The sequence below is a fragment of the Vanrija albida genome (assembly GCF_041260175.1).
Source record: "Vanrija albida strain AlHP1 chromosome Unknown contig_2, whole genome shotgun sequence".
In the NCBI taxonomy this organism is placed as follows: Eukaryota; Fungi; Basidiomycota; class Tremellomycetes; order Trichosporonales; family Trichosporonaceae; genus Vanrija; species Vanrija albida.
This window is the reverse complement of record NW_027191421.1, coordinates 1446257-1467108: the sequence shown is the minus strand read 5'-3', so window position 1 is coordinate 1467108 and position 20852 is coordinate 1446257. Positions and strand designations below refer to the sequence as shown.

General features: G+C 64.1%; 8 protein-coding genes across 8 annotated transcripts; 5 read left to right on the top strand and 3 right to left on the bottom strand.

Moving 5' to 3' along the window:
- Nucleotides 1-806: 806 nt before the first annotated feature.
- On the top strand, nucleotides 807-2231 carry Q8F55_002208 (uncharacterized protein; the record flags this gene model as incomplete). Its single annotated transcript, XM_069350815.1, has 9 exons — nucleotides 807-1041; nucleotides 1091-1135; nucleotides 1170-1201; nucleotides 1249-1259; nucleotides 1297-1321; nucleotides 1357-1425; nucleotides 1461-1745; nucleotides 1781-1831; nucleotides 1878-2231. 9 exons carry the CDS (start codon nucleotides 807-809, stop codon nucleotides 2229-2231), a joined length of 1107 nt encoding a protein of 368 aa, XP_069211201.1.
- Nucleotides 2232-2504: 273 nt separating this feature from the next.
- Nucleotides 2505-5785, bottom strand: Q8F55_002207 (uncharacterized protein; the record flags this gene model as incomplete). The annotated part of the gene is made up of 7 exons (XM_069350814.1): nucleotides 2505-4440; nucleotides 4489-4895; nucleotides 4950-5021; nucleotides 5060-5215; nucleotides 5285-5307; nucleotides 5360-5446; nucleotides 5500-5785. 7 exons carry the CDS (start codon nucleotides 5783-5785, stop codon nucleotides 2505-2507), a joined length of 2967 nt encoding a protein of 988 aa, XP_069211200.1.
- Nucleotides 5786-6664: 879 nt separating this feature from the next.
- On the top strand, nucleotides 6665-7320 carry Q8F55_002206 (uncharacterized protein; the record flags this gene model as incomplete). Its single annotated transcript, XM_069350813.1, has 4 exons — nucleotides 6665-6770; nucleotides 6820-6888; nucleotides 6939-7083; nucleotides 7119-7320. The coding sequence occupies 4 exons, from the start codon at nucleotides 6665-6667 to the stop codon at nucleotides 7318-7320; spliced, it is 522 nt and encodes a 173-aa protein (XP_069211199.1).
- Nucleotides 7321-7644: 324 nt separating this feature from the next.
- Q8F55_002205 (uncharacterized protein) lies at nucleotides 7645-9251 on the top strand (the record flags this gene model as incomplete). The annotated part of the gene is made up of 4 exons (XM_069350812.1): nucleotides 7645-7825; nucleotides 7864-8049; nucleotides 8083-8339; nucleotides 8373-9251. The coding sequence occupies 4 exons, from the start codon at nucleotides 7645-7647 to the stop codon at nucleotides 9249-9251; spliced, it is 1503 nt and encodes a 500-aa protein (XP_069211198.1).
- A 182-nt stretch (nucleotides 9252-9433) lies between these two features.
- Nucleotides 9434-10494, bottom strand: Q8F55_002204 (uncharacterized protein; the record flags this gene model as incomplete). Its single annotated transcript, XM_069350811.1, has 2 exons — nucleotides 9434-9487; nucleotides 9538-10494. 2 exons carry the CDS (start codon nucleotides 10492-10494, stop codon nucleotides 9434-9436), a joined length of 1011 nt encoding a protein of 336 aa, XP_069211197.1.
- Nucleotides 10495-10813: 319 nt separating this feature from the next.
- Nucleotides 10814-14008, bottom strand: Q8F55_002203 (uncharacterized protein; the record flags this gene model as incomplete). The annotated part of the gene is made up of 3 exons (XM_069350810.1): nucleotides 10814-13443; nucleotides 13483-13747; nucleotides 13796-14008. The coding sequence occupies 3 exons, from the start codon at nucleotides 14006-14008 to the stop codon at nucleotides 10814-10816; spliced, it is 3108 nt and encodes a 1035-aa protein (XP_069211196.1).
- A 1836-nt stretch (nucleotides 14009-15844) lies between these two features.
- On the top strand, nucleotides 15845-16874 carry Q8F55_002202 (uncharacterized protein; the record flags this gene model as incomplete). The annotated part of the gene is made up of 3 exons (XM_069350809.1): nucleotides 15845-16269; nucleotides 16312-16616; nucleotides 16663-16874. The coding sequence occupies 3 exons, from the start codon at nucleotides 15845-15847 to the stop codon at nucleotides 16872-16874; spliced, it is 942 nt and encodes a 313-aa protein (XP_069211195.1).
- Nucleotides 16875-17202: 328 nt separating this feature from the next.
- Q8F55_002201 (uncharacterized protein) lies at nucleotides 17203-20851 on the top strand (the record flags this gene model as incomplete). Its single annotated transcript, XM_069350808.1, has 2 exons — nucleotides 17203-17331; nucleotides 17366-20851. 2 exons carry the CDS (start codon nucleotides 17203-17205, stop codon nucleotides 20849-20851), a joined length of 3615 nt encoding a protein of 1204 aa, XP_069211194.1.
- Nucleotide 20852: the final 1 nt, after the last annotated feature.

The window sequence follows — 20852 nt, the reverse complement described above, 5'->3', positions numbered from 1 at the left end:
GTGAGGGGGATGGTGTCGGACAGGGACGCGGGCGCGGGGCGTCGTGTACATGTCAACAACAACCACTCGGGGGTGTCTACGCGCCACACTTTGGCCGCGAGAGCACATCCCTCATGGTGGTGGTCTTTGTTGATGTAATGAGGTGTCAACATGGCATTTGGAGAGGACCCGGCTATTACCAGGAGGCAGCAGGCGCGTCTTCCAACCAAGTGGGCAGGTGAGACGCTGCTGTTGGCGTGGTTACACTGTCGCGCGTAGTTGGTACATCCATGGTTTACCTACATGCCTCGATGCCATGCATTCCACACGCGACGAGCAGCCCTGCTTAGAGGCTGACCAGACCCCAACAGGCACGTCTTTCTCTGCACGGGAAGGCCGGCAACCCTTATAATTACCACGTCCCTGCACGTGTCGCGGTGGGCGCGGCGGCGGGTGCGACGCGGCGGGAGTGAAGTCTAATGATTCAGTCGACGGCGGCAGCAGCCAGCCAGCGCGGCGGGCATCAAAGTGTAAAGTGACGAGAGTGGTAGCGAGCAGCAAGCATCGAACTAGCTTGCCAGCGGATCAGAGTCTACACGGCGTTCGTGTCAAGTCCTCTCCCCCAACATTTCATCCACTCGCTGTTGACATCCTCGTCCATCGTCATTGCACCTCCACCACCACCACCGCAGCCGCTCCTGACGCGTCGATCACCGCGTCGCCTCGTCGCCCTCGCCCTGTAGCACTGCCCGTCCCGAAGCATCAACACACACTCGACCTCTCCCCTCCCCTCCCCCAACCCACCACCACCACCACCGCGACCTACCATGCCGTCCGACGCAATCCTCCCGACGCACCACCGCCCCGCGTCCCCCAAGAAGTCCAAGACCGCAGGCAGCAGGGAAGGCTCGCCCTCCAGCTCTGTCGGCAACGGGTACCGCGACGACGAGGTGCGTCTGCCGCCCCGTCGCGTAGCTGACGCCCAGGCCATCACCGAGAAGGGGCATACCGACGCCGAGCTGCCCAAGGCCAGGCGGCCGACGATGCGCGCCGCGACCATCAGTATGTCCGCCTGGGTCGGGCCTCGATCCGCCAGCTGACAGCCCCGCAGTCCCCATCTGGATCGCCCTCTCCTCGGCCGTCATCATCTACAACAGTGCGTGTGCTGCGCGGGCTCGCTGACAGACAAGAGTACCTGTACTCGAACTTGAACTTTCCCTATGTGAGTTGTGTCTTGGGCGCGAGCGCGAGGGCCAGCTAACTCCCCAGCCAATCTTCATGTACGTGCGCCCCTCGTGCGCGGCTACTAACCCCCAGCACGTCGTTCCACCTCGGCTGTGCGGTACGTGTGCAGTCTGAGCCCAGCTGACGCCACAGGCGCTCGGCACGCGCGTCCTCCGCGCCACCACGCACCTGATGGACGGGCTCGACCGCATCCCCATGACGGTGGGTCCGAGCGCGAGGCCCCGCTAAACCCCCAGCGCGAGATCTACATCAAGAGCATCCTGCCCATCGGCGTGCTCTTCTCCGGCTCGCTCATCCTCAGCAACTCGGCGTACCTGACCCTGTCGGTGTCCTTTATCCAGATGCTCAAGGCGTTCACGCCCGTGGCCATCGTGCTCACGAGCGCGATCTTCAAGATCCAGCCCCTCAACCACAAGCTCCTCGCCATCGTCGTGCTCATCTCGACGGGCTGCGCGCTCGCCGCATACGGCGAGCTCCACTTTGACATGTTCGGCTTCCTGTGCCAGACCAGCGCCGTGGTGGTGGGTGCTTGCTGGAGGGTTACGCTAACTGCTAGTTTGAGTCCAGCCGCCTCGTCATGATTGAGATCCTCCTCCAGGGCCTCAAGGTGGGCTCGGGCTCGCGTCGTGCGTGGCACATCTAACTCGTCCCAGATGGACCCCCTCTGCTCGCTGCACTACTATGCCCCCGTGTGCGCCATCATCAACGCGTGCTTCCTCCCCTTTACTGAGGGGCTCGCGCCGTTCCGCGAGATGGCGCGCATCGGCCCGCTCATCATGACGACCAACGCGCTTACCGCCTTCGGCCTCAACGTCGCTGCAGTCTTCCTCATCGGCACCGCCGGCGGCCTCGTCCTCACCCTCGCTGGCGTGTTCAAGGACATTCTCCTCATCTCGTCGAGCGTTCTTCTGTTTGGAAGCGCAGTGACCCCCATCCAGGTGTTCGGCTACGGGCTCGCCCTCACCGGACTGCTCATCTACAAGAACGCGTCCAACAACAAGAAGTAGGCGCGGCGCTGCTTGCACTGCTTGCCGCTGCACCATCCATAGACTAGAGATTTCCGTCATGCCGCGCAGCCATGTACTTGTGTTGGGACTTGAGGGGAAACCCAGAGCGGTGGCACAACTCTCACGCAACGACGTGCCGCAACGACGCTACGCGACGCGACTGTACGCACTCCACGTTGCCAAAGTACAATCGGTATGCATAGATAGGGTAAATCATGACAACGGTGCTGTAACCGAACAGAGTATGAATGCTGCTTGCGTGTGTCCGTCCCATCACTTCTCGTCGCCAGAGTTTTCGCCAGAGTGCACCTGGCCAAGACCGAAAACCGCCTCTGCACGGCGGCGGCGGAAAAGCTCGTCGTTGTCCAGGCTGACGACACGCTCGGGGACGAGACCCGCGGCCGCGAGCGCCGGGCTCGCAGCACGCGCAGCACTGGCCACAGCAGCCGCAATGCTCGGGTTCGGCAGGGCCGCGGAGCCTCGGCGGAAGGCCGGTCCACTGCCCGAGTACAGCGCCGTCGCGGGCGACTTGGATGGACCACCGGCCTTCAATGGCTTGGGCGCCGTGGTTGATGGCCGCGAGAAGAAGGCGAACGCGCCAGTGCCCTTTGTCTCAGCGGGCGTGTAGACGATCGAGTTGGTCGGCGTGTCGATCGACATGGTGTCGCCAGACGAGTGCGAGTCGTCGGCGTCGAATCGTGGCACAGAGTTGGAGCGGTTCAACGACTCCTTGGATGGACGGCGGGCCACAGGCGCAAACTGCGACGGCGGAGGCGTGCGCTTCTTGCTCTTGGGCGTAAACGCAATAATGCCGTCGTCGTCCGTGTCAGCGATGCCGAGGCCAGAGCCCAGGTCGGCATCGCCCAGGGCCTTGTTGGGTGGGTTCTTCTTGTAGTCGTGCACAGGCTTGACGTGGCGCGAGCGGAGTGGCGAAGGCTTCGTGTCGGTCGGCGAAAGCAGCACAGGCGCGTCGGGGGCGAATGCGGCACGAGCAGCGGCATGCGCGGAAGCGACCTCCTCGATATCCTGCTTGAGAAGAACAGAGCGCTCAAACGACTCGTCGATCCAGTCGGCCATTTCCACGAGGACAGACTCGACCTCGCGCATGAGTGCCGTCATCTGCATGAAACCGTGCCCCCAGCCCTCGATGATCCGCATCTGAACCCAGTCGTCATCCGTCTCGCGCAGGATGTGGTCGGGCATCTCGCCGGCCTTTGTGGGCTGGTTGCTCGCGCGGGTGCGGCGCGCACGCTTGGCTTCGCGGAGCTTGCCGGCGAAGATGACCGTGTCGTCGACGAATGGGTCACGTTCGCCGCAGATGACGTACACGGGAGGGAAGTGCTCGAGGAGGTGAGGAGGTGAGAGGATGGGGGAGATGTAGTAGTCGGTCGTGAAGTCGGGCGAACGACGAGGGCCCACATACATGATGGCCATGGCGCGCATCATGCTAGGCGAGATGGTGCGGTCCTGGAAGTAGCCCACACGGCTGGTCATGGTCAGGCGCGTGCCGATAGGGGCCTTCTTTGCGACCTTGGCGGCGTCGATGACCTCCTCAGTTGCAACGTCCTCGAGCGGGGATGCGGCCAGGATACCGCCCTGCTCGTCAAACTTGTCCTCGGCCAGCACGCCAGGCGTCTTGATACGCTCGCGAAGGGACTTGTCCGCCTCCCTGCGGTAGTCGGGGGCGCCGTTGGGCACCTCATCGTCGGACTCGGAGGCGTCTGAAACCTCCTCGCCTGCCGAAGAAGAGTCTCCGTGGTGCTCATCCTTGAGAGCGAAGAAGCCCGACTTGCGGCTCGAGCCACGGCCAAAGCCGTTAACAGGGCTGCCAGGGACGCTCTTGGAACGGTGAGGCGAGACCGAGCGAGCGGAGCGATCCGTGCTGGTCATGGTCATGCCGAACTTGCCACCGATGGACTCGGCCCAGCTCTTGCGCGAGCGCGCAGCAGGACGCTTGGCCTTCTTCTCGACGTCGTTGACGACAACAAGGGGCGACTTGTGGCTGAGATGGTCCTTGCCCTCGGCCAGGCCGGGGATATGAGTCTCCGACTGCTCGGTGCGGAGGACGCGAAGATGGGCCGGCGTCATCCACGACGTGTAGTTGAAGTCGAGGGCGGGGTAAGCGAGGATGATGGCGGCGGGCTTGGGGATCGTGCCCGAGTGGTGCTCGATGATGCGGTTCATGATTGTGGTGCAGATGTTTCCGCCACTGAAGGGTCAGCCAAGCCACATCCCCGCACGCCACAGCGCCACTCACGCAGAGTCGCCAGTCAAAACTGTGCTCAGTCTGCCGCTCTTGATGCCAAGAATGGCGCCCTTGGTCTCCATGATGACACGGTACGCGTCAAAGCCCTCCTCAATAGCCCACGGGTACGGGTACTCTGGAGCCTTGCCGTAGTCGATACTGAGCACGGGCTTTCCAGTCCTCTTGGCCCAGGTACGCAGACGCTCTTCGTGGCAATCCGGACCCATGGCAATGAAGCCGCCTCCAGGGAAGTCGATGATGAGTTCTGTTGCCTTCTCGAGTTCCTTTTCTGTGCCTGCAAAGAACAACATCGCCTTGATCGGCGGAAGATGCGAGCGCGATGACTCCTTGACGCGTGGCACCATGAGATGGCGCACGATGGGAAGCTTGATGCGGCCAAAGTATGTGATTGCTCGGAGCTGTCACAGAAGCGTCAGTCACGGCGGGGCGTGCTCGAAGCGTGGTCAACCTACATAAGGGTTGTTTGTCTTCTCCCAAGTCGTCCTGAGCATTTCGACACTGCACACAGCTCGGAAGCGGCGGAGCTGTGTTGTCAGCATGACGACGGCCACGCCGCACTCACGACCTCATCGCCTTGTGAAGCAAAAATGAGGTAGTAGAAGGTGAAGACGACGCTGGAAATGTCCTTGAGCCACTTTGGTCGGATAGACATTGCCGTCGAGAAGCCGGCGTCAAAGGCCGTATTGATGTAGGTAGCGCGATAGTACGATCTCGAGTACTGGGCGTTGTTAGTGGCTTGCCATTAAAGTGGGCGCGCAGGGCGTGCCATGGGCCTGCCTGCACACACCATGTTTGCCAAAGGATCAGGTGCTGGATGCATCAGCTTCTGTTTCAGATGCACGCTCGCCGCGCAGTTACTCACCTCCGAGGCCCAAGATGTCATCAAAGTGCCGAAGCGCGTAGATGAAGGTAAAGGTCGCGAGGATAATCTGGTACGGGGTGAAGTATTCTGGGCGCGTCTCAGCAAGGTGCCCCGCTCCACCTTTGGTGGTAGCAACCTACTCAATCTCTCATTGACGTTTGTCATCCATGGCATGCCACGCGTGCGGCCGACGAGCGTGGTCCATATCCTCCGCCACCACGTCTTGTTCTGTGCGACCGTGCGCATCGTGCGCTGATGTGACGCCACGCGCGCGCTGGTGACAGCGCGATGCCTTCCCGTCTGTGTTGCGCGACCCATGGCCGAGCCGTCGCCCTTGTAGAGTCTCCAGACCCAGAAAAAGACGACGAGGAAGACCTGGGTGCGGCGCACCGTCTGTGACGGGCGTCCCAGGATCGAGTCGAGCATTGCTGGCTATGAGGAGGCGAGGTGGGCGATGTTGCGACGAAGCGTACGACGAAGGAAGGTGTAACCAAGGTCGTGCGGGGGCTGGTGGCAGCGAGCGGCGGGCGGGCGGCAGTGGGTGCAACACGTGTCCGGTCGTCGCCGTCGTCGTCGGAGTTGTGGCCCTTGTCTTTACCGGATGCGGGTGGGTTGTGGGTGGGCACGGCGGTGTGTGGGAGTGGGAGTGGGAGAGTGAGGAGCGAGGAAGAGGAGAGTGTCGTCACGAGCGCGCGCCGGTGCTGCTGTTCCTCGTGTGGTGTCGTCGTCGGTTGGACAGCGTACTGCGCGCTAGTGATGCACCTACACACCAAAGTTGCCTCTTTCCACCCTTTTTTCAGACTTGGTCACGGTTATACGGGTATTCAAAGTTGCCACCCAGCCAGGCCAGGGCGGAGTGGGCGATCGTCCAATACACACTGTAATAAGGAGGGAGCCAATAACGCGTCGACGGATGCAACAAACTCCTTAATAACCGGCGTCGCGCGTCAGTCGTCGTTGGACGGGCCAGTCGCGCCAGCCATGCCATGCAGCCAGGCAGACAGCCAGTCGCGCCTTGTTCCAGTGACGTCGTTAGAGCGCCGCGCGCTCGATTGCTACACACTCCCTTCCCCTGTACCTCCACCATCCACCCCTTGCATTCTCTTACCGCAGTCCCCTCATTGTCCGCAGTCCCTGGCTCACTCTCTTTCTCTCTCTCTCGTCGCACTCCCCGTCCGTACCCACAACCGCCGGCAACTCCGGCACACACCGACAGGCATCAAGTCACGTCTGTGCAATCCCTCGACGCCGCAGCCGCAACCAACAGCCGCAGCGCACAGACCCAAGCACAATCCACGACGAACAATGCCCGACAAACCGCCACGCAATGTCGCCCTCGGCATCCCCTTTTGCCCCGCAACCCGCCGCGTCCTCATGGTCACGAGCAGGAAGCACGCCGACCTATGGATCTGTGCGTCTGCGTCGGCGTCGGTGTATGCGAGCGCGCTCTGACGGCCCAGTCCCAAAGGGAGGTGTGGAAAAGGGCGAGTCGTCGGGCGAAGCGGCTGCCCGCGAGGCGCTTGAGGAAGGTGAGGTGGAGTGTGGCCAGCTTGGCCAGAACGACCTGACACGTGTGCAGCCGGCATCCCGCGCCTCGAAGACAGCGCCATCTCCAAAGTGCTCACCGAGATCAACCTCCCCGTGTCGCCGAACCGCAACCGCGCCGAGGTGTGGCACGTGCATGCGCTGACGCTGGGCGCCGAGAGCGACCTGTCCCCCGACTGGTGGGTTAGGCATCGTGGCACAGCGCTGACGCCAGGCTCGAGAAGGACGAGCGCAAGCGCGAGTGGTTTAGTTTTGACCACGCGCAGCGCAAGATCGACGAGTGGGGCGGCAGCGGCGGCGTGCCCGACCCGTCGGTCGGCGGGGAAGAGTATGTGCGCGGGGGCAAGAAGAAGAAGGCGGTCAAGGGGGATGCGTTTGGCACGGCGCTGAACGCCTTCCTCGACGTCTATGGCTAGGGAAGGTGCCACTGAGGCAGCCCCGAAATAGAGTCGGCCGACGGTCACCGCCGAGGCGGGCTCGGCGGGTGGGACGATGCGCGAGTCGAGCAGTGGCCGAGTCGTAGAGCAGTAGAGCGCCGTGGCAGCATGCGACGATGCGTGAGCGCCTGTGCAGTGCAGTGCGAGCGAGGTTGCGAGTCGATGACCGCTGCGGTCCCCAGTTTGTTTGGCTCTCGGGCCTCCACTCGACCCGAGCCGAGATAGCATTCCGCACTAGATAAAGTCGCGCACTGTCGCAATTTCACCCGTGTCTCGTCTCGTCTTCTCTCCTCGTCGCTCACAATGTCAGCTACAGAGGACAGCGAGTGCGCGCCGCTCATCTCGACGCCGGGGTCGCCCTCACGCGCCGACACGCCCGAGCCGGCCTCCTCATCCGGGACATGGGCCGTGCCCTGCCTCCTGCTGCAGCACGTCTCGAGCACGATCAACGCGGGCCTGTACGACTTTGCGGCTTTCCTCTTCTGTAAGTAAGCTCGGTGACCACCTTGATCTGACGCGCAGTGATAGAGATCTTCGCCGACACGCTCGTCCCCTCGGCCCTCGTCGGCCTCTTCACGACGCTGTCCGGCCTCTTCCTCTCGGGCTACATCGGCGGCCTGGTGGACCGCACGCCGCGGCTGCGTTTCCTCCGGCGGGCCATCGGTGCCGAGAAGCTCTTCCACGGAGCCAACTACGCCATCTTCCTCGGTACGTCCTGCCCGCTGGCCGCGCTAACCCCAGTCCTCTTCGGCCCGCTCAAGTCCGTCGCGAGCGCCGCGTTCCACCTCCGCGCGGGCGGTGGGCACATCGCCGCAGTGTACGCGTGCCTCGTCGCCACGGTCGCGTGCTCCTCCGCGCTGGGCCTCGCCAACACCGGGCTCACAGTCGCGGTCGAGCGCGACTGGGTCACGACGATCGCGCGGGGGGATACCGCGCTGCTCACCCAGCTGAACACGTACATGCGGCGCATTGACCTCGTGTCGAAGCTCGTCTCACCGGTGGGTACGGCTCCACACCCCAGCTGACCCCAGCTCGTCGTGTCCCTCCTCACCGTGGTGTGGGGCTACACCGCCGCCGTGGCCCTCCTCCTCGGCCTCACGCTCGCGACCGCCGCCACCGAGCTCGTGTGGATTGGCGTCGTGTACCGCCGCTTCCCGGCGCTCGCGCAGCAGCACGCCGCTGGGGCCGAGGGTGATGGCGACGGCGACGGCGAGCCCGCCGCCCCGACCTGGTCCCAGTGGCTCGAGCAGGAGAAATCCGACTGGGCAGAGTTTGTCCGCCTGCCCGTGTTCGGCAGCTCGGTCGCCATCGCGACCATCTACCTCACGACGCTGTCGTACGACGGGACGTTTATCGCGTATGTGAAGGCCGCGCGGGGGTACGACGACGCGTTTATCGCGGGCATGCGCGCCGTGTGCCTCGTCACCGGGCTGCTCGGCACCGCGGCCATGCCCGTCCTCGAGCGCCACATCGGCCTGGAGCGCGCGGGCGCCTGGTCCATCTGGTTCGAGGTCGCGTGCCTCCTACCATCAGTCGTGTCCTTCTTCTACGGGACGGGCGCGTACGGCGAGCACGGGGCCGCGTGGAACACGGCGCTGCTGTTCGGCGGCATCGCGCTGAGCCGCATCGGGCTGTGGAGCTTCGACCTCTGCCAGCTCAAGGTGCTCCAACTCGCGCTCGACGACCACCCGCGGCGCAACCGCATGACGGCGCTCCAGATCGCGCTGCAGAACCTGTTCAATTTGGGCAAGTACGCCGTCACGCTGGCCGCGGCGACGCCGGCCCAGTTCAAGTGGACCGCGCTGGTGAGCTGGTTTGCGGTCGTCGGGGGGGCCGTATGCTATGCCGCGTACCTTAGGAGCGTGCGCGGCCACCTCGTCCACCTCGCGTGGCTCAAGAAGCTGTACTAGGTGTTGGTTTGAGGGCATGCATGTGTTGTACAAGAATGTGGTGTGCGGAGCAAGGCGTCCTATGGGAGCAAGAGGCGAGAAGACAACCTTGCAGGTCAAGAAACAGGTGGGCTACGAGGAGGGCCATCCGGTGCGTGGCACGGTCGCAGTCGGCGTCTCGGTGGGCGACTTGAACATGTGCGCTACTCGTCGTCGTCGGTGTCGTCTCCGTCGTCGAGGTACACTGGGGTGTGGATCTGCCAGTCAGCTCACTACTGGCTCGCTGCCGCCGCCGCCGCCGACTTACAATCTCACAAAGGCCAAGCCACTCGCCGAGGGCACGCACAAACTCGTCGCCCCCCTCGCCAGCACCAGCAGGCGACCACCACCCGCGGGCGAGCTGCGCCGCTCCCTCGCCCTCTGCTGGCTTGTCCCCCTCCGCCTCCGCTCCCTCCTCCTTCACCTCGGCCCCGTTCTCCCCCTCTCCCCCACCATACCCGGCAAGTGGCGCGTCCGGCGTCCAGAGCGTAAACCCCTCGAAAGAGCCCACCGGCGCGAGGACACGCGCGGGGCGCCCGTCGGCGGCGTACTCCTGCTGTGCCGGCGCCGGCGCCACGTCCTCGGTCTGGACGGCGGCGGGGGCAGGCGCGAGCGCGCCGCCACTCGCCTCGGCCTCGGCGTCGTCCTCGACCTCGGCCGCGGCCTCGCCCTTCGCCGGCGTAGCGTGCACCACGTTGATCTCGGGTACGGGCCCCCTCTCCGGCGTCCTCGCGCGGGCGCGCTTCGCGAGCGGCTTGACCACGTCGTCGTCGTCGCTCTCCTCCTCGTCGAGGGCGATACGCGCGCGCGTCACGGCCGCCCGGCGGCGGGGGCGCGCCAGTGCGACCTGGCCGGCGCCGCGGGTGCGCCCGGCGCTGGTGCTGGTGCTCTCGACCGAGGAGGCAGGGGTGAGGGGGTACCGCGGGCGCGCTGCCGCTTCGTCGGCGGTCGAGTCGTCGGCGGGGGTGGTCGAGTCGGTCGAGCCAGTGGCGCGCAGCACGACGCCGCGGTAGCCGGGGGGCACGCGCACCTCCTGCCCCACGACCTGGCGGCCGCGGAAGGTCGCGAGGCGGCGGCCTTGGGCCGGGTGCCCTGCCGGCGCGGGGCGGGGCTGGAAGTAGGTGCTGATTGTTGCCGAGCTGGTCGAGGGGGGCAGGGAGAAGGGGAGGAGGTGGAGCTGCGCGGGAGGGGGCGCTGGGGCCGGGGCGAGGATGAAGGCGGCCATGGTGGTGGGGTGGGTGGTTGAACGACGCGAGAGTGGAGGATGCAAACAGGAGTAGGCCAGGCGCGAGGCCAAGTCGCTCGCGTGGCGCGACCCTGAAAGTCAATGTGGCACCATACACCCCCCGGTGCCTCACCCCCTCCTGGTATACGCAATATCATACATGTTCGCAACATATGACGGCAAGCTAGATACAGGCGCGCGCGTCTAGGCGGCGCGTTTATGTCATGTTATGGGGGCTTGGGGTGTGTTCATCGCCCATTAGCTCGTCTTCGACTACATCCCAGCCTCGCCGCCTCCTCCGCTCACCGTCCGCATCCCATTAATCCAGCTCCACGATCCCACTCATCCCCGCCCCCGCCGCCTCATTCATCCCCTGGTTCTTCTCGGCCAGCTCCTTGGCCACCTGCCTCGGCATGGCGTGCCCCCCAAAGATGCAGTCCTTCTCGGCGAAGATGTCAAACTCCTTGTCCTTTTCCACTTCCACCGACGCCGGGTTGTAGAGGAAGTTGTAGGCAAAGCTGTTCTGCTCCTTCTCTTGCTGCGACAGCTGCTTTGACGGCGCAGCCGGAGGCGGCATCACGCCGTTCATGCCGTTAAACGGCGTAGCCCCGGCTGCTCCGGGCCACCCCAGTGACGAGGCGGCACTGGCTGTCGACGACGAGGTAAGCGACGGTGCTCCCGACGACCCAGGCGAGTCGTAGGCTCCTACCGAGGTACGATGTTGCGGGTTCGGGGGGACGGGGGCCCCGGCAGACGCTTGGCTGCCTGGCGTGGAGCCCGCTGGCGAGACGACCGGTCCAACGTTGATGCCGACGCCCGGGGGGTATTGGTTCTGCGCCCCTGGCGCGATGCGCCAGTATCCTCGCTTGATGTTGAGCGCGTTCATGATACACAGGCCAAAGTTGGCTGTCGGCGTGAGCTCGACCGCACCAGAACGGGGGTGCTCTGGGTAGTGGGCCGCCAGCTTCTCGTACGTCGGGCGCGTGGCACGGTCGAGGAAGTACTCGATGAGCTGCGCATGGTGGTAGCCAATCTTGAATTTGGCGCCGTACTGCGCCAGTGCCATGCGCGCAGTCTCAATGTCGGCACGGTGGGCGTCGGCGGCTGCCTGGTCGCCAATGTTGAGTGAATGCCTGTAGAACAGGAGAAGGGTGCGGGCGGCAGTAACCAGCCCGACCGACGACGACGAGTGCATGATAGCACCGAGGTTGCTGGCCGAATCGGTCCCCGCAATCTGCTGGACGACTCCGACGATGGCCTGCGAAGCGTTGAGAATGCGGCGTGCGGGCTGGTCGTTTGGGTCGGCAATGTCGGCAAACGGCTCGTACAAGCAAATGATGGCCGACTGCGGGATGACATGGGCACTGATGAGATCCACGTCCAGCTTCTTCTTTTCATCGAGCTTGGCCGGTGAGCGAAGGCTTGCTGGGAAGCTCATCTGCAAACAGGCAATGGCGTTGGCCAGTTCGCGGAACTCGGGGCGCTGCATACCGTCGAGGTCGTCATTCTCACGCATGCGACGGTTCTTCCACTTCCTCGCAAACTTGTTTACACGGTTGAGCAAAACGGCGCCCTTGAGGCTCATGACGAACGAGTCGACGACCGGGTGCTTGATGTACAGGTCCAACGATTCCAAGTCCTGTGGATTCGCTTCCATGCTTTCGTGTCCTGCTTCAAAGTCGATGTTGGAGACGGGGAGAGGCACGGTCAGCTCGTCGAGCGACATCGAGGTACCCCAGCCCGAGGCTGCGGAGGCAATCGTGTCGTGGTACATTGCCATCCACACAACCGCGCGTCGTTCCTCGCGCTCAAGAGCGTCGACCGGGGGAGGAAGCATGACCGACTTGAGGGACAGCTCGGCAGAGCGAACGTTGAGGCCAAGGGGAAGAATCATCCGCGACACCAGACCGCAGTAGGTCCAGCACTCGAGCATTCGCGTGTCGTCGATAAACACGCGACAGAGAATGATCATGGCTCGGACAACATCGAACAGGCGGTTGCCGGTGTTGAGGCCATCTTGAACGGCGTCCTTGGCGAAGGCTGCCTGACGGAGACCAAACGGCAGCGAATCGGACTGGGCAGGGCTGCCGCCTTCCCGTCCACCGAAGGAAGATTTCAAGGAGGCACCATCAGTGATGCCGGGCCCTGCCCAACTGGCAGCGAGCGCGCAGATCGAGTGGATGAGCGCCGGGTGCGGGAAATTTGAATGCGACGGGGGCAGCGCCATGCGTGCCAGGAAACGGGCCCGCTGTAAGATCCTCGGCATGTTGGGGACCGCATCGAAAAAGACTTCGATGAGTGCGTTGACCACCGGCGGCTCCGGAAGGTTCGGAGGCCATCCTGGCCAGAACAGATCCATGAGAATCTGGTTATCGATCACGCCGTCCATGGCGACGCCGCCAAAGCTGTCGACGGGGATAGACTGCTGGAATGCTGCGGCCTTGGACGCTGCGATCTCGTCCAACGCGGCTGTTTCAATCGGGCCGTTTGCGCCATCTGCAAAGCTGTTTGCACTCATTTGTGGCAGGGCAGACTCCAGGCCACTCCAAGACGAAGAATCGACAGGACCAGACGCAGCGGGCGAGAAGTTGAAGATGCCGTTGGGGGAGAGCATGGCTGGCGCGGTACCTGATGGTCGCAATCCTGAAGAGCCCGGCTCCGCCGAGGACATGGAGACATCATTGTCAATGTACGGGAACATGGGTATTCCGGAGGAAACCTCGCTGCGGTCGTTTGACGTCCACAGTGGCGTGAGGCCGACGGGGAAGTTTGGTGCCGATGTCGAAGCCGACGGGGGCTGCGACGAGCTTGAAGCCTGGCCGCCATTCCGCAGCATTTCGAGGAATGTCGTAGGCGAGTCAGTAGTGGACGCGAATGATCCGGTCCACTTGGACGTCGATGCACCAGCGGCCGCGCCAGCCTTTGTGGCCAGTTGGTTTTCCAGCTCGACTGTTCGGGTTAGCACCAGTGGCTAACGTGACCACGTACCAATGCGCTTGGTCAAACGATCCCTCTCCTCGTCGAGGTCATCGTCCCGCTTCTTGCGGCCACCAGACGCCTTGCGTTTCTTCTTCTTGGCATCGTCATCGTCGTCAGTGGGTGATGTGCGCTCGGTATCGCCCTGGCCGGGCTCCTTCTCGGGCGCATCATCGTACTCGCACGAAAGCACTGGCCGTGTCCCTGGCGCGGTACGAAGGAGGTGACGGTATGATCGGACGCAAGTCGAGCAATGCGGTCGCACGGCGTCACATTTCTGGGCAGCGGGTTAGTGACGATCATGGCACCAGCGACAGACGCGTACCAGTTTACGGCGTCGGCATGCGAGACACGCCTGGTTGCGACGGAGCACACCGGCAACGTCGTTTGGAGTGCCCGATGCCGCTGCTGCTGCTGCCGCTGCCGCTGCCGCTGCCGCCGACGAGCCTGCCTGCGGTATGGTCGTGTTGCTAGCAGTTTCGACCGGGATAATGCCTTGCAGGTTTGGGCGGTTGGGGATATCCCTAGGCACTGGCATTGTGTGGTTCAGGCCATCCAAAAATGGGCCAGACATGGCCGGCGGGGAGAGATGGGGTTGGGGTGGGGGTGGGAAGTCGGTGGTGACGGGCGAGCAAGGTTTGTCGGAGTGGAGCGTGGTGGTGATGGTGATACAGTCTGCAGCGTGGTCGCGTCCGTACGCGCTGCTGCCGGCGTCGAGCAAGGGTCAAGTGTCGTGGTCGGGGCTCAGTGTCGAACAAGCAGGCCAGCGAGGCAAGTCATTCCATCCGTGCCGGCGGCCGATTTCGCCACGCAAGTGTTGGGTTTCGGCAGGGGGCGGGTCGAGAGATAAGGGGGGCGTGGTGTCGGCAGGGGCCTCGAGCGTGCGCAGTTGGACAATGTAGAGGGATGGAGTGACGAGCGCGGGGGTACGGGCGTCGAGATGCACCGCAATCAAAGGGCCAAGAGTCGAGTGTGGTGGTGGTGATACAGCAGAGTTTGGTGGAGAGTGATGGACAAAGTCGCTGATGCAGCCGTGGGTGTCGATTGCAGGCGGAGGCGGAGGCGGCGGCGGCGGCGGACGAGGCGCGGCGGCGGCTAACGTTGATGGAAATTAGATGAGTCACCAGACAAAGTTGTAATACACGTTGCTAATCAACAGAGATGGTGGAAATTGGGAAAGTGGGCAGGAGAGCCGGCGGGCAGGCAGGCGGCTGGGAGGGAGCGACAACAAATGATGTAGGGCGGGGGGCGAGGACCATGTGCGACACTCGCTCGCTTCGACAAGCAAGAGAGCAGAAGATCACGAGCAGTAGAGCGAGCAGCAGCAACGGGCAGGCAGGGCGACCAGGTCGAAACTCTACTCCGAGGGCGGCGGCGGCGAATTGACTCGACATATATAACGACTTGTACTTAGCCACTGGCTCGGAACCCAACAGCCGCGGTCGACATGGCCGTGTGCTTGGCAACACTGCGACGAGCAGCAGCTTCTACCTACTGCTGCAAGCATGACGCACCTGCACGGGTCAGACCTCGCAAAGTCTAGTCATGCATTAACCCGCATACCTCAGTAGCGGCCGATACACACGGCCGTGCAAGTAGTCGTGGTGCTTGTCGTCCACTCCCTCCACCCGCCACCCCTCCTCCCGGCGGCGCGCCGGCATGCTCGCCGCTCTCCTTGTTCGCTCCCGAAGTAGGCGACGGCGCGGTAACAAAATGAGCCACTTTGACTGGCGCAGCCTCGGCCATCAAGTCGACATTTCATGCCCGAGGCTCCACTCCACTCTCCCACCCAAATCCACCAGTCGCGGGATCAAATACTACCATGCCTCGCCAAACCAGTGGCGAGGCTAAGAGCCGGAGACCACCTGCGGGTGCATCTCCGTCTCTGCCTGCTCGCTCCGACTCCGTTGGTACAGTTCTGACGCTCTCGGCAGTCACAAGACTCGCCATTATCGCCAGGCCGCACGCCATGGCCCGATGAAACCGGCGCATACGTAGCACGCTGCACCCACTCTCGCCGGTTAGACCATTGCCTCCTCCTCCCGGCGCTTGCTTTGAGGTGAGCTCTCGTCCAACCGTCCCGACTTTGTCGGCGGCCGTGCGTATTTTGGGAGTGAAGATCAGCGGCTCCGCACCATCCCCGCGCGATATCCCTGCACGATCGGAGCGTTGCATGACATGAGGCGGGCGACGTAGGTAGGACTGGCCGGATCTGTGCCGGTGCCACATCTTTGCATCTTACCTCGTGGTCCACGTGGGATTACATAAAGCTATTCCCGCCGATCTCTCCACCTCGAGCGCCCTCTTGTAACCGGCATGATCCGAAATATTTCGACAAACCCACCCGTCAACAGTCGACGTCAACACCATCGCCATGCTCGTACCCCGCGTCCTCGGGGCAACGCTGGGGCCCGCGCGCGCCGGGCTAGTCAGCAATGTCGGCCTCGGCAGCGCCAAGGCTGCGTTCCTCGCGCCAGCCGCGGCGCGGGCGACACTGGCCGCCACGCGCTTCGGCCCGTCAACAACACAGCTGCGATGGCGCTCGGCCGGTACCCCGGCCTCTTCGCCCCGCCGGCACAAGCTCGGGGAGAACGAGTGGCCATGGTACCCCGTCGAGCCGCCAGGACACGCCGACACGGTCGAGACTGAGCGCGTCATCTACTCGCGCCCCTCGTCCGGCAACCCGCGCGCTGCCTGGGCCTTTGTTATCGTCTGGCTCTGTGGCGTCTCGACGTGGTTCATCATGCCCACGCCCCAGGAGGCTATCAACGCCGGCCACCTTCCTACCCATGAGCCAAAGTGGGTCTCGAGGCGCGTTGAAGCGGTTCGCTAACCCCACAGGAACATCCTCGGCCTTCCTGAGGCGACGTTCTGGGAGATGACGATCAGCGGCATGGTCACTGTCACGACTGTCGGTCTCGGCCTCGTCTTCTACCTCCCGACTCGCATTATCACGCGTCTGTCGCTCGTCCGCTCGCGTGCGGCTGGCGCTGCCGCTGAAGCGGCCAAGCCCAAGCAGTTCATCCGCCTCCGCCACGTTGGGCACGACATGGCTTTCGGCCCCTTGCACAAGTCTCGCGACCTCCCCGTCGACCACGTGCACATCAACCTCATCATGGGCAAGCCCAACAAGCAAGGCGAGAGGAGTGAGTGGGGCGGCGTGGCTGGGGTGAATAGGGCTGACGGTTCCAGCGCGCAACGGGTGGCTCAGCCTTCGCGTGGCGCCGTCCAAGTCGCTCCTCGACCGCGGCGCGTACCGCATGGACTTCCGCGATACCGAGAATCTCAAGCACGAGGCGGGCGAGGTTGTCCTCTCGACAGCGCGTATCGAGGACGTGTTCGGCCCGCTCAAGCCGGTGTGGGGCGATGTCACCATTTCGCCCGCGGCGGCCAAGAAAAAGTGACCAGGGGTCACGCTGTAGACATTTATACATCACAGTATTGTGCAGGGGCACCGCATGAACTAGCATTGCATAGGGTTGGCTGTGGTGGCGTGAGGGTTGGCATGGCAGGCCATGAAGACTGGTGATCCCCGACTTTTGAGCCACCTCCACTTTTGTCGCGACTGTCGTCATGGCCGCTCGCACGATTCGTCGTGTTTGCTTTCCGCGGCTTCCTCGACATTCTTCCTCATTTCTCACCGACCACAACATCTTCACTCTTGCCTTGGTCGACCATCCAAGCACATCAGGGTGGACATAGTAGCGCAACCGCTACACTCCCTCGCCAACAATGAGCGCCCCCGGCCGCGACCTCTTTGGCCGGCCGCTGCCAGCCGGAGCGTCGCAGAGCACCGATGCTCGCGCGCGCGCCATGGCTCTCGACCCGGACGCCGACGCCAAGATGGAGGCCTTTCGAAAGGTAGGTTGCGTATGCGTCGCTGCTAACGTGCCAGGTCAAACCGACGTGCGTCAAGCTCATGGGCATCGCGACGCAGCCGCCGACGGCGACCTCGCAGCACGCAGCGCTGCTGGACTCGCTGCGCGCGCTCGTCGAAACGCTCCCCGAGGCCGCGTTCGTCCCCTCCCTGATCAACTACCTCCTCTTCCCGCTCACCACGCTGCTGCGGCAGACGCCAGATCCGGCGCACCTGCCCGACGCGTTCCTCGAGGCCGCGTTCCGCTTCCTCGCCGTCGTCGTGCGGCACTGGACACACGCCCCGGGCGGGATGGACCCCCAGGCGTGGGAGCAGCTCTGGCGCTTCACCATCTCCTCGATCACTCGCCCGGGCAAGGGCCGCGCAGTGGAGCAGGAGGTGCAGTTCGAGGCGGTCGCGCTGCTCCGCGCCCTGCTGGAACCGTACTCGGTCCCAGGGGGGACACCGCACCCGTCCCCTGCGATGCGGAAGGCGCTCCATGGTCCCAGGGCACCCCTCATTCCGACGCTCTTTCAGACCATCACGCTCACGGTCGACTGCTCTACCCCGACCCCGCCGCATCCTGCCCTCCAGCTCTCGGCGGTCAAGCTCCTGAGGACGCTGATCGGGTACCTCGCAGGGCAGTCCGAGCTCCTCGCGTCGGTCCTGCCTGGCATTGTCAGTGCTATGACCAAGGCTATCACGGGCGGAGGCAAGAGTCTCAAGGGGGACAATGCGGCGCAGATGGCTCACGCGATCGAGGACATCTTGACCGAGACCTTGGACGACGAGGCGCTGAGAAAGCTTGGGGTGTTGAAACCGACGTTCAACGACTTGTCCGAGCTCGCTGAGCAGTGGGAGGAGAAGCGACACGATGGCAATGGAGACGAGCTGTCACCAGAATCATCACCCCCACCAGAGACGCCACCGCCGACTGCAGCACCGAACCCCTTCCCACCGTTGACGGCCTCGTATCTCGCCTTCACATCCACCCAGCTACTGTCAACACTCCCCCCAGTCCTATCCACCCTGGCGAGGCACTTCTCCCACTCTGCGAGGAACGCAGCGGCAGATCTAGCAGCCGCGTTAATACGACACTGCCGCGAGTCTCTACCTAGGTTGACGTCCCCGGCACTGTCGGCTCTCCTTCTCCTGTCGACAGACGAGTTTGACCCCGTGCGCAACGATGCCAAGCGGAGGCTGCTTGCACTGCTGGACAGTGACGCGGGGGTGTCTCTGGACAACCTTATGGTCGACCTGCTCAGCACTGCCATCAACGCGCTCCCCAGGCATATTCGGGCTGAGCAGGACTCTCGAGTCAACGAGGTGGCTCGCCTCATCTCGGCTATCGCGCTCGTCACAGCAGAGCAGGACACAGCGCGGCCAAATGTCATCGCCACGTTCCTTGGGCCGTCTGGCGCGGTCGAGCGCTGGGCTTGGAGCCTGCTGGATTGCCTGGAGTTTGGCCGCCCACGAGGCTGGAGTGCATCGGGGACAGATGCGTCACGAACCGCCGAGCAGGGATGGACTGGTGGGCTCATCACAGCGAGCCTACCGCGCCTCATTGAGCCCGCCGGTGGTGCTGCCGACAGCGGTATGGACCAGGACGAGAGCGACGGCCGTCCCCCGCCAAACGAGACCTTCCCGTCCCTGCCGTTGCGGCATGTCGAGTCGGACAACACGCGCCACGCACTGTCGTCGATGCTGGAAGCGCTGGGTGCGGCGGGTGGAGAACAAGCTCTCCACTCTGTCGATTACTTCATCCGCTTTGCCAGGGCGAACCGCACACGCGAGGTGGCCAAGGCGGTTTCGGCCGTCTGGGTCGCCCAGAAGCTGCTGGTCGGCGTGGCGAGCAAGCACGACGGCGAGCGTCGACCACGAGCAGTGAGAAAGATGGCACGTGAGGTGACAAGAGTGCTCGTTAGCATCGACGACGAGGACGAGGACGACGAGGAGTGGACAGGGCAGCCTGATCCTGATCTTGTTGAAGCCCTCGTGCCCGTCGAGCACAGCAGGGGCCTGGATGGCCTCACGACGCTCCTCGACCGACCCATGGCCAACAAGTCGGCATCGCAGGAGACGCGGCGGCTGCACACGCGCGCCCAGCGCGTCCTCCTGAGCGCACTGTCGCTGTCCACCCTTGCGTCGTGTGCCAAGATCCTCGGCACGGGTTTCCGCCCACTGCTTCTCCACACCCTGTACGAGGTCCTCGCGCACCTGTCCTCCCCACACGACATTGTGCGACAGTTTGCCGAAACAGCACTGGTTCTCATTGCGTACGAGACGGGGTATGCCTCGGCGCAGAACCTCGTGCTCGACAATGTCGACTATGTGGTCAACGTCGTGTCACAGCGGCTCACGTATCACCGGCTGAGCCCGCATGCTCCGCTCGTGCTCATCGCCATGATCAGGCTCGTCGGCGCGCCGATTGTCCCGCTCGTTCACGACGTTGTGGACGAGATCTTTGACGCGCTCGACGACTTCCACGGCTACTCTGCTCTGGCCAGTGCCCTGCTCGCGGTCCTGACAACGCTTATCGACGTCATGGCCGACGATGTCAAGGCGACCGGCCCGACGCCGGAGCGCAAGGCGGCGCGCGACGAGGCGCGGCGGATCCTCAACCCGCCCAACCCCGAAACCGACTTTGCGCGCTTCGCAGGGTGGTACTCTGAGCGCTCGTCCCACGCGCAGCGCGAGGTCGACGAGATCCTCGAGCGGGCACCACGGCAGGCCTGGGGCAAGGACAAGGACGCCGAGGGGGACACGGAAATGGGCGACGAGGAGAGGCCGCCAAACACGGACAACGACGAGCCGCCTCCCCCGACGCGGTCACAGGAGGTGGCGCAGCAGATTCTCGAAAAGGCAACATACTATCTGTCGCACTCGTCGCCGTTCCTGCGCGCGCGGGTGCTGGGCCTCATCGCGCGGGCCATCCCGGTGCTAGCGTCGGGGGGGCGCGAGGGCGACCTCCTCCCGTTAATCGACCGCGCGTGGCCCATCATCCTGACACGCCTGGACGACCCGGTTCCTTACGTGGTGACAGAGGCGGCCGAGGTGATTGCGAGCCTGGCCGAGCATGTCGGCGACTACGTCTCGCGGCGGATCGCCGACGACGCGTGGCCGCGGCTGCTGCGCCTGCTCCATTCCCAGGCCGAGGTGGACAAGAAGTCGGCGCTCGCGCGCCGCGGCGCGGCCGGCACGACGTCCGAGTGGACCGTGAGCCACCGGCTTCACCTGGCCCTGCTCTCGACCGCGACGTTTATCGCCGCCGAAGTGCCCGTCAAGGATGGCGTGCTGTGGGAGATCATCACGGCGTTCGTGCCGCTCCTCGACGCGCGCGTGCACGGCGACCTGCAGGCGGCGGCCAGGCGGCTGTACGCTGCGCTCGACGCGCGCGACGGTGACGCGGTGTGGGTCGCGCTGCGGGCGACGAGCGGCACGCTCAAGGGGGACCACGGGGTGTGGGGCTATCTTCGGGACGGCGCGCTGGATATCGGCGCGAGCGTCGAGGCGGTGCTGGCGTAGG